Source organism: Lagenorhynchus albirostris, chromosome 12, assembly GCF_949774975.1.
Source record: "Lagenorhynchus albirostris chromosome 12, mLagAlb1.1, whole genome shotgun sequence".
Classification (NCBI taxonomy): domain Eukaryota; kingdom Metazoa; phylum Chordata; class Mammalia; order Artiodactyla; family Delphinidae; genus Lagenorhynchus; species Lagenorhynchus albirostris.
This window is the reverse complement of record NC_083106.1, coordinates 35,476,671-35,488,771: the sequence shown is the minus strand read 5'-3', so window position 1 is coordinate 35,488,771 and position 12,101 is coordinate 35,476,671. Positions and strand designations below refer to the sequence as shown.

The window sequence follows — 12,101 nt, the reverse complement described above, 5'->3', positions numbered from 1 at the left end:
GACCTGCTTGTCCTTGGTTTGGAAATGGCCTAGTGCTGTTTATAGTTGTATAACTTTAGCACAAGTGGTTTCTATAGCTACTGTCCAGTACCAGATGTAGAACACTGGGAAGCTTTGATAAGGGGAGCAGGATTTTTAAACAAAAGCCGGACATGGATAATTACCCTGAAGCTGAACTGAGGTCCATTATGTTCAGCACTGTCATTTACATTTCATTTTCACTCTCTGCTGATTATAAGAAGGAAAATCTACTCACTGTTTTCCTCTTCCATCTCTTTGCCTTCTTCCTCTCACCTTATTAAAGAATGTGTATTATACCTTTAATCTGTTTCATGAATCCTCGACAGAATTAGGTGAGCATCACCAATTTGCTGGCTTTTACTTACGATGACAGCATCATTGGTTTCCACTTATCATAGAATAAGTTTCGTAAGCCATTTGTATTCAAGTGTTTGCAGTGAAACTGCTGTTTTGTATAAACTGCTGCCACTTTGAGAATATAAATGACTTAAGGTTAATACTAGTGAGGTAGAAGAAATCATTATCTCATTATCAGGAGCTGTCAGTAAGTGAAAGGACAACTTAAACCTGACCTATAATTAAAATAGCCATTTGGTTTTCTTCCAGATGGTTTTCAACTTCATCCCCAAAGTGACACCTTTCTAGGGGAAAGCTCTTGTTTTTAAACAGTAATTTTTATAAATTGATGATTATTCTTAGGTATATTGTTGGGGGGTTCTTTGAAAGTAACTCTTTTGGCAGTAAAGGGATACCGTGAGAGAGAATTTTGGCTTCAGTTAGAATGTGGGTTGGGAGTGATGAGACAGACTGTAGAGTTAAGCAAGGGGATCCGGTTTGTAGTAGAGGGGGACTGGGGGCAAGGAAGTTGAGAAAATTCATACTTGATGACTCCTTTTTTTTTTCTCTGTAAAGAAAGATGTAAGTTTTTGTTGAGAGTGAATGGAAAAGGTAGTATGAGAAATGAGAAAACTGTCTTTTACTGATTTTTATATTCATGTATTTTTCATATTTTAGTATGTTTTCTTTTTCTGATTTGATTGCATGTTCCCTGAGGGGAAAGCCATGGCTTTCATCACTCAGCATGTGTTTATGGGACCATTTGTGTCATGTGTTGAGACAGAACAGACTGATAAAACATAGTCCTCATCCTTAGAGAACTTGCATGTGGGAGAAACGATGACCCAACCCATTCCAGCATCACGTGTTTGGTTCTGTAGTGATCAGTGCATATTGCTCTGTGAACACCAGAGAGCGCCTACCTGAGGAGATGGTGCTTGAGTCAAGAGACCAACATTTTCAGCAAAGGTACAGAGACATGAGAGGGGTTATGGTGCATTCAGGGAACCCTAGACATTTAAGCATGACTGAAATACTAAGTATGTGGGGAGGAGTGGCTTGAGAAGTGGAAAACCAAAGGCCTGCCTAGTGTTGAAGGTCTTTACATACCAAAGAGTTTCAAGTTTATCCTATCGGTGATGGCAAGCCCTGAGGAATGTGAGTTAGTAGAGTGGCAGAAGTTCTTGTTTTAGGAAGGTCACCCGGGCTTTAACATGCAGTCAAGTTTTTATTATGGAAAGATGCCTGTGATACCAGCCTGGAGGCTTCTTCCATGGTCACGTGAAACTGATGAGGCTGTCAACTAATAAAGGTAGAAACTGGAGATTGTGGGCGAGACAGTGGAATTGAGAGCTTCAGGGGAGGTAGATGTGCCAGGACCTAAGGACTAATTGAATAATTGGGGTAAGGGAGACAGGAGTTAAGGATAACTTTTAGAAATCTGGCTTGGGGTAGCTGAGTAGGTGCATGTATCTTTACCTGTCCTACCTACTTCCCAAAGGACATGGCGCAGTGCCGCTTTCCTGGACTACTGCAGGAGTCTTCCAGCTGGTTTCCCTGCCTCTGGAATTTCTCCTACCATTACGTTTCCTGTACGGTAGCCGGAATATCTTTCACAATGTAAACAGATAATGAAACTCCCCTGCTTAAAAGTCATCAATAACTTTGTGAAATTTAGACTAAAATTCAGAGTCCTTCACATAACCTTCAAGGCCGGCCTGATCTTAGACTTCTGGCCTGTCTCTCCAATTTCATTTTGTGCCACCTTCCCTTTAGTTTTGCAAGCCTTAGCCACACTAGCCTGCTTTCAGTTCCCAGAATGTACTTACCTCTTTCAAGTCTGAGTCTTTTCACATTGTTTCCTCCCTCATTGTGTTCCCTAGAATGCTTTCTTCTGGTCTCTTTCTATGAGTAAATTTGACTCATCCTTTAGGTCTCAGATAAATGTCACTTCATTAGGGAAGCCTTTCTTATGCATTCTCTTCTCCCCCATCTAACTAGGTGTCTCCTTATATTCTTATAGTAACCCTTTTCTTCCCAGTGTTTAATCATGGTTTGTAAATACATGTTTGGGTATACATTGTTTAATGTCTCTTCCCGCTAGTATATAACTGTGAATTCATGGAGCTTGACTGTTTTGCTCACCACTCAGTAAATATTTATGGAGTGAATAGTAATTGTTCAGTGATTGTTTTGGGCCCCTCTAGAATAAAAAACAATCAAATTCAACAGCATTTAAATCATCCATTTGAAAGAAGAGTAGGAATAGATAGTTAAGGCTAGCTAAAAGTTTTCTGTTTCAAAATACACTGAATTTTATCATTACCCTGATATCACTCCTCAAAAGTCAGTGGTACAGAAACATTTTAATCCTATCATACCTAGGCCTCATTTCTCATGAGAAGCAAACCAAAAAAGCAGCTGAATCGCCATACTCTGGAAAATCATAACACCTTCCTTCTGTTTAAGGGAGATGATAACAAAGAATGGCAGATTTCTGGGAGAAGGCAGTAATTAGAAGGATAGTTTTACCTAAATGGAGTTGTGAACTTTAGTTTCTTTAAAGTCTGAGCAGTTTTATGATGTTCAGGACGCTCTTACATATATGTATTCTCCCAGTGTAATCCAGAGTGTCATTCGTTCCATTCAAAGTGTCAGCTTCAGGGCTTCCCTGGTGGCGCAGTGTTTGAGTCCGCCTGCCGATGCAGGGGACGCGGGTTCGTGCCCCGGTCCGGGAAGATCCCACGTGCCGCGGAGCGGCTGGGCCCGTGAGCCATGGCTGCTGAGCCTGCGCGTCCGGAGCCTCTGCTCCGCAACAGGAGAGGCCACGGCAGGGAGAGGCCCGTGTATCGCAAAAAAAAAAAAAAAAGAAAAAAAAAAAAGTGTCAGCTTCAGATGTAACTACAAAACATACAGTTTTTTTTCTTTTCTTGAAAAGTTGTTCCCCTTTAGATTAACATTTATTAAATTACAAGTGGCTGAAGTACTTTCCTTTCAATGTCTCCTGTGTTCTTTTTGATGCTCTACTTTTGATGTAGAGTTATTTGTAAAAATAGAGATTAACTTGAATAAGGTCTAGTTTATGTACTTTTCCTTTATTTTTCTCGAGAATAATTTGCAAATGGACATAAATGACAATGATACACTTTACAGTCACTAAGGTAAATATGTATTTGTATATTTCCACACTATTCTTCTAAAAATGAAATGGTGTGAATAAATGCCAGTGCCCTCTGAAGGAAAATGGCCATCATGTTGCTGCTCTGTAACTCTAGGTGTTTACAGCAATCAGGACTTAGAGACGGTGAGGGAAATAGAGCACTCCTGACAGTCGGATGCATGATGGTCAGCTCTGCTTTAAACTATCTTTATCCACAGCGGTAAATACTATACAGAAGGATTTATCTGCTTCAGCCAGCAGAGGGCACTGTACACATAAAAGTACACTACCAATTGTAAAGCTTCCTTTGATTTTTTTTGGCAAGTGTGTTAAAATTCCTTGAGTGGTTTATGTTTAGAATTAGCAGTACTGATAGGACAGGAAATTGGCTGGGTGGGACAGTGGTTAAAGGGGTTCTGTCTAAAAGTTTAGATCTGAAATATGTGCTACCAAATATGTTGCTGTTCCGTGAAGAATGTCCTCTAAATGTCAAACTCCATTTTGAACGACCCACTAATCTACCATGTGGGAAGTTAACTCTTTAACCATTGTTTTGATGTAATTTCTACTTAAAAAAAAAAAAAAACAACTGTGATGGAAAACGCATGAGCTTTGAAGTCTGATCTAGTCTACAATTCTGGAAATACTGCTTACTAGATGTGTGACTTGTGGCAGATTATTTAGACTCTTTTAGTCTCTTTCCATATCTGCAAAATTTAGATAATAATCTGTGAAAAGATGCAGAAAATTAAATAATTCACTTATGTAAAACACATAGTTGCAAATACGTATCAGTTGCTTTCTTGAATCAGAACTTGTATGTTTCTTGTCATATTTACAATTGCTGTTTGTCTTACAAAGTTAAGTGATAGGTCTGAAAGCTGTGTATTTCCATTATGTAGCCATCTGTAGCTAGCACAGATTTTCCTACAGAAATTCTTGATTTCTGGTTATAAAAATGATAAACAGTAGATAGTGTAATCAACAATCTTAATATTTTATTCATATTTCCTTAAGTACTGGCATGTGCCAAAATTTAACCAGTAGTTATGAAATTTGGGAAAAGTGGTCTGTAATCTTTCATTGCCATAGTTTTCTTTCTTGGCATTTCCTAATTCTTTGTGTATTTTTATTTTCCATGAAGTATTTCTTGCTTACTAAAGATTGGCAGAACTCAGGTTTCATGATACATAGATGATATCATGACTGATAGTGATAGACAGATTTGGAAGTGTTAGAGAAACCAGAAATCAAACATTGGGGCAAGATTGAGTTAGTGAGGGATATCAAGCATTGTGTTGCTTGAGGATACTCTTCTCCTTTTAAGTAAACCCTTGGCATTTGAGATACTGAGTTGAAAAAAAAATCTGCAGATATTCTTGGTTGAGATGGGCAGGGAATGTGAATAGAGAAGAGTTATCAAAAGGTGATGAAAAATATGTAGAGTTGAATATCATCATCTCAAGTGTGAGCCCTGGTAAACTAAACTAAAGATAGGATGAAAGAGAGAGGGAAAAGAGAAAAAAATAGCGAGCTTGCCGTTTTATTCAGCATCAAGTTAACATAAGTTCTGAATGCTGCAAATGGTATTTTTCATAAGGACCAGAGTATATGTTAAATGTGTATTGTTCATAGGTAATGATATTTACATATATGCTATGTATGTGATAATATGTGGACCATAAATGTACTGAATGTTTTATGTGGAACATTTTATGAACCATATCTTTTCCACCTAGATGAAAATGGTAGCCAAAGTCTCTGGAGTGTCTGGCTTATCCCGAAGCAGGACTTAATGCTGCTAGTAATAGAACGGCTCTTGCCAGGTCCCTGGCTGCACAAGGGATTTGGAGCTTTTGGATTCTCCAGGAGTTTTTGTTATGAATGTCTTATTTCACAGTTAGGGGGCAATCAATCTTATAGAAGGAGGCGTTCCACTATAGGACCCAAACACATACCTCACATTGATTCTTCTCTACTCCCTGGGAGATAAATAGCATTTCCACCAGCCCCCAGAGGTTGCATTTCGAAGGTTAATAGTCTTTCCCCACTTTTCCTGTAGCATGTATTTCTCTGTCACTGGGTCTCTGTAGCACTGAATATATGGTCTTTTAGGGGCTTATTTTGCTTTTACTACTATATGTTCTGAGCGAATCTTGAAGTCTAAACTAGTTAGATAAAGAATGCCATAGGTAGTATATGTTTTCTTGATAAACATTAATTAGCATAGGTTTTAATCATTACTTTTGGGTTTTCCAGGTTTCTGCTGTTCATTCTCAGTCTCTGCCTCTGGTCTTTATAGTCTCTTCTTCATCCTCAGTTTGTCCTATGTATATCCTTTAAGTCAAAGACAAGCTATTTGGTTAAGCTCCCACTTTTGTCTATGAGGATACCTACCTTCTATTGTGCTTCAGCTTTTCTCTCCTGCTTCCCCCAGTGAGCTGCATAATTGGCAGTTTAGGTGGGTTAGGCACACAAGTAACTGAGCCTGAGTCAGTCCCCGGCCCATCCTGGTCTTCAGCTGTCTTACCGTGCCTCTACCTTTTAATCTAGCACTCTGGGATCACACATTTCTGTCCTATCATTCCACTGCAGCCCCAGGACATTCACTGAAGTAGTCTGCAGTGCATTTTGAGATGTAGAGGTGCTCTTGCATGGCTTAGAGGAGTCACAGGGAGAAGAGAGGACAGAAGGCAAAGCTGGGAAGGATCTCACTGCCTGACAGTGTTCTGATCCCTCTTGTACAGAAGAGGAAAGTGAAAAGACATTCAGCAAACTGATGTGCAATTGAATCTCACTCCCAAATGTTAAGGGAAAAGCCTCAGAATTGGGGAAAGTTTGAACCCGTTTGGATTTTAGCCAGAATGCTGGAATATTAGATTTGCATTTTAATAAGTTGCATTTGATCCCATTATGGAGAATAGAGAGGGAGCCACAAAGGCAAGGCAACTGGCAGTTTAGGAAAAAAGCAAGGAGAGATGAGGAAGGCTTAAACTATAATAGTGGAGTTACGGGTGAAGAGGAGGAGTGGATTTGAGAAATTTAGGATGCAGAATCTAAGATTTTAGGACTGACTTAATGTGAGAAGAAAAGGGAGAGCCATTTGACCCAGGTTTCTGATTTTGATGACTGGGTGGAGAATGATGCAAAGAGCTGTGAGAAGTAATGTAGCAGGAGAGATGTCACATCTGGACATAGCTTTACATATAACCAAGTAAAGGTATTTCTGCCAGGATTAAGGTAATGTAGTTCAGAAAGTAGGCAAGTTTTCTAGTGATCTTATTTGATATAAGGACAGAATGTAGAACGCCTGGAAGAGCAGATGATGGCAAATCCCTTCCTTTCCTATGACTCTTCAGTCAGACTTCTGATAAAAGTTGCCATGCACAAGGCAAGGCTAAATGCTGGACCATCATCCTGTATTGCTGCTCTCCCAGGCCCAGTCTGGAGATGTGGACGTTGAGTCCTCCTGTCCAATCGACAGTACTGCTAGGGTTATGGTATCCCTCAGGCATCCTGTGGCTCCTTATATCTCCTTCTAGTATGAAAATTTTGTATCATTGAAATAATCCTCTTAGTTACTAGAACAAAGTTAATAGCATTTCTGATCCAGGTCTCTTCCTTTCTGGGGAGCCTTTGTTCATCACATGTTTATTCCCTGAGATACTCCTTCTTCTTGAGTTGAGGCAAGAGTTAGCTCTTTTGGGGAAAAAAACCTCATTATGTTATAGTTAAAGGGTGTAGTCCCTGGGTCTGGTAGACCTGTGTTCAAATCCTAGCTCTGTCACTTACCAGCTGTATTATCTTGTGCTTGTACTCTTAAATAACTCCTCATCTGTAGATGGTAATAAGAGTGTACTTATCTCTTAGAGCTGATGAGTTTGTATTAGATAGTGCATGTAAAGCATTTAGGATGGTTTTTGGCCCATAATAAATACCCCATAAATACTACCTTTCATTTGGTATTCTTTAACTTTTTATCTTTTGGGGATTATATAGCCTGAAGTTAGTAACCATTGGCATGCTTTCACGTGCTTGCAAGAATTTGGAACTGTAGTATACTTAGTGCCATAAAATTTAAATAGCCACTTTTTTTCTTTTTAAATGAATCAGGAAATCTGGGCATGTTTAATAATTTCTTTTTTTGTGTAATTTAAAAAAAACATTCTGGGGCAAAATAGTTTCTGAATAAACAAATCAGCCAACATAATTTTATTTTGGCTAAACCTGGGCTTTTATTAATATTAGATATGAGGGAGAGAATGAAAGTATTCATCTCATACAGGAATGAGGAAAAATACAAAACTATTTTGAGGATTGTTATATTCCAGATATATTTGTAGATATCATTTTGATACTGAAACCGATAAATAATTAGGCTTCATATTTTCTAATTATGTCTCCCGTCTATTCTCAGAATCACATTAATCCCTGTACATTTGAATATGAATTTACAGAAATGCATGGGAAATGAGATTTTATTTCTAATTAGATTTTTTTTCACAGTTTAAGGTGGCTAGTGAAATTGGCTGAGAAGCTGATGTTTCAATGTTGTCTGTCAGTCTTCTTATCCTCAATTTTCTAAGCTGAAACATGACATTTTAGCCCAGGTTAATATTTCCAGTTTCCAAATGTCAGTCTAAGCACTAGTCCTCACCTGTCTCTGAAGTCTAAAAGTGTGAAAATCACTTGTTTATCCTGTATCTTCATCTACTGAGGTTACTTAAAGTTGCCAGGAATAGTTTATTTCATTAACTGAACGTGCATGTACTCCCAAACAGTTTTACTGATCTGTATGACATCATACAAATGTAATAATTTGTTGTTGTACACCATTGGAGTAGAAGCTTCCTTGCTTGATAATTCTTATAGTCAAAGACGGTTTCAGTTTGTGCTGAACTAGGAATCGGAAGATGCAGGTGGTTGTCCCAACTCGAGTTGCCTGGATGATTCTCTTTGCATTCCCTGGGTCTCTGTTTTCCCAGTAAAAGTTTTTGTCTTCTCTGTCCAGAGGACTGTTGTGTGGATCAGATGAGGTGAAGTAAGTGAAAACACTTTGGATACCCAAGCATGACACAGATATAAAGTGGTGGTGTATTTCTTGTTCATGTAATAAAGGAAAACAACTGTGTACCAGAGAGTGAGATTTTGCTTAAAGTAAATGACTGCTTTGGTTGCAGGCTAACGAAAGAAATAACTCAAACATCTTTATTTTCTGTATTTTCCAACCAACCAGAACCGGGACCAGTATTCACATCTGCTGAGTGATCACTTTCTGCCGTACCAAGGTCATAATTCCTTCCGTGAGAAATATTTCAGTGGGGTAACAAAAAGAATTGCCAAGGAAGAAAAATCTAGCCAGGAATGAAAATTAGGATTTTGACAATGGAGAAAGAATAAGGATTTGATAGAAAAGACATCTGGATGTGAACTTTCATGTATGATACAGAAAATGTACTGTTTTAAATAATTTTATATAACAAAATAAATGCTATAAAGTCAACTGAACAATTCTTTTAACGTTAGCTTTGTTTTATAGACTATTCTGTTGTATGTGGTCTTTTGAACTTTATATTTGTGCTTTCAAGTATTATGGAAATTGAAAACAGTTATATTTTTGGTAATTAATTTACAAATGGTGTTGACTTTTTAAACAGATATCTGCTGGATATGTTATAGGCATTAATAGTGTTTGAGAATTTATTCATTAGGTAGGCTTGTTTAATTTTGGTTTTGATTGTAATTGTTTTACATTGTCACTAATAAAGCTTACTGAGGATTCCTAAAATCGTGTAGTATACAGAGGGGATGTGATGAAGGAAATGAATTTTTATTTATAAATCCCAGACAAGTTAGTAACACAATGATAATGTTGATGATGAGAAAGGCTAGGACCTGACAACCTAAAAAGATTCCAAACTCCTTGAGGCCTGTCCACATCTGAAGCTCGTCTGTACCTTGGATTTGCTTCTGCATTCCTAAACCTTGACTGTCGGTCAAGTTAACTACCCACAATTTTTGGTTTAGAAAGTAACTGATAGTTAAAAGCAGTAACAACAACACAAATCCTTGATGGTTCCCTAATGGCATTAAGTCTAATCAGAGCTCTTTGAAATAGAAGCTGTATTTTCTTGAAGGAGAAACTTTGCTGAGTCCACATTGTGTCCATCATGAAAATATCTTGTTTGAAAACCACTCTACCCATTAATTCAGGATGCTAATAGCTTTCCTGCTCTCGGTGGTCAAAGTACCTCAGCAGGACGGCAGTAAACGAATCCTCTCTCTTTAACCAGAGCCTATTTTTATTTATGCTATTATTATTATTTTAGTGTTACTGCTGGCTTTTATGGACTCACAGTTTGAATGTGCATAGCTTAGGACCTCCGGAAGACCAGTGCTGCCCAAGCAGAGAGAGAGAGAGCAGGCCATCCGCCTAGTTCTCCCTCCTTTTCTTGTCCTGCAGCTCTGAATTTCAGCAGCAGATCTCAAACATTTCAGTGATTGTTTTGTTTTGGTTTCTGGATGTGATTTGTGGTACACTGGGGAAAATCTAAAAGTATTCAAGGATGATTTATTTTCAGTATTTCTGTTGTAAACTGACTTATTTAAAATTTTTTGAGGTTATATGGGCGGTGAGTTTGAAACTTTGTAGCTGACTAAATTTGGAATGAGATTTTAGCCTTGCCCCATTTTTTGGTTGTCACAAAAATTAGTCCAAATTAGTTCCAAATTAGATCTGGAAAAGTTGCAACATTAATTTTAGTCACTTTGTTCTTAAAAATTATCCAACATTAAAAAAATATATTTCAAATTATTTCTTATTACCATTAGTGGAGGCCTTCTAATCTTTAATTCTTCATTGTTGTGAGGTTTATTTTCATATATATCAATAAGTTCAGTCTCCCATTCCTGAAATGTCACCGGACTCAGAGTGTGAATTTGTGCAGTTGTTTTGAGGTTAGTACTCAGAAGTGAAAAAGAAACCCGATCACTTTCAACCGATTTTGATTTTAGTGCAGGTAACACGTTCTCTTATTCTAAAAAAAAGAGACTTTATTTTCTGGCATCAGGATCTTACTACTTCTGCATAAGTTGGAGAAGATCATTTCTGGGATTGCTTTAGTTTTATGTGTATTCCTCATGCACTTACTGGCAGGAATATCACCTAGCAAAATGCCTACATTTTAGGTAGTCCTGTAGTATGAATTTACAGTGTAATCTGTGAGTGAACCCTAGGTGGTCTGTGGGCTGGCCTATTTAATGTTTATAATATGACAGACTCTATAATTTTGTTTCTGGCATATATTAAAACATCCATAAAATACAGACGGTTACGGATGTAACCATCTTGGTGGTGTTTCATCATAAGTAACCTCCTTCCCATCCATTCTGGTGGATTTTTTTTTTTTTTTTTTTTTTGCTGTGATAGTTGGGAAGGAATAGTGGAATAGGAGGTCTTTGGGGTATTTAGGCAAAGTTTAAAATCTGCTACAAATTTCTAGCCACTTCCTGCCCAAGGTGACCCAGGTTTAGGCCTGTTCGCCACTAACTTCCTTATGACTAATTCTTTAAGTACAGAGATTGAGCAATGAAACATTTTCAAACTGTTTAAACTCTGGGAGGTAAGTCAGTGTTACCATTATTTCCTTATGGTGGAAACTCACTTAAAATTCAGGACTGGGCTTCCCTGGTGGCACAGTGGTTGAGAGTCCGCCTGCCGACGCAGGGGACACGGGTTCGCGCCCCGGTCCGTGAAGATCCCACATGCCACGGAGCGGCTGGGCCCGTGAGCCATGGCCGCTGAGCCTGCGCGTCCGGAGCCTGTGCTCTGCAGAGGGAGAGGCCACAACAGTGAGAGGCCCACGTACCGAAAAAAAAAAGAAAAAAGAAAAAAAAAATTCAAGGCTTCTCTGGTGGCGCAGTGGTTGAAAGTCCGCCTGCCGATGCAGGGGACACGGGTTCATGCCCCGGTCCGGCAAGATCCCATATGCCACGGAGTGGCTGGGCCTGTGAGCCATGGCCGCTGAGCCTGCGCGTCCGGAGCCTTTGCTCCGCAACGGGAGAGGCCACAACAGTGAGAGGCCCACGTACCGCAAAAAAAAAAAAAAAAAAAAAAAATATTGATATACCCTACATATTTAAGAAGAATGGTGATTACAACTAAAGAACTTTATTTCAAGTTCGGTAGGGAAAAGTAGAGTATGAGTTAACATACCAAATGCATTGTAGTGAATGTGTTTACATTATTGGATGAAAAATGTGCTTTAAAAGTTCGGGACAGAAACAACTTTTAAGGTAATATGTTTTATACTCTTATAATTAAACAATCAGGGATGACTTTTTTTTTTTAACATCAGGAAATTAGATGTTAAGTTTATGTTATCTAGATGCCAATATAAGCAAATCTGACTCTTGAATCAAAGGCCTTAGTCCTTTTGGGTTAAGAGAACTAACCCATGCTGGAAATATTATCAAGTATTGCTAATCTAAAGAGATATGTAATAAAACATTATGTGTTGAAAATCAAAGGTGACATTTTTGGGGGGAAATGATCTTTCTACACCATTCTAATCTCCCTTGTAAA

At 38.4% G+C, this 12,101-nt stretch overlaps 1 protein-coding gene across 6 annotated transcripts in view; it reads left to right on the top strand.

Annotated features, from left to right (window-relative positions):
* The window catches only part of TRMT11 (tRNA methyltransferase 11 homolog), a 63,393-nt gene extending 52,543 nt beyond the window's left edge, over nt 1-10,850 (top strand). For all 6 annotated transcript variants that reach the window (XM_060167991.1, XM_060167990.1, XM_060167995.1 and 3 more), the window contains one exon: nt 8,754-10,850. In XM_060167991.1, the coding sequence (XP_060023974.1) occupies nt 8,754-8,885 (132 nt within the window). In that variant the 3' untranslated portion in view covers nt 8,886-10,850. The remainder of the gene's footprint in view (nt 1-8,753) is intronic.
* Nucleotides 10,851-12,101: the final 1,251 nt, after the last annotated feature.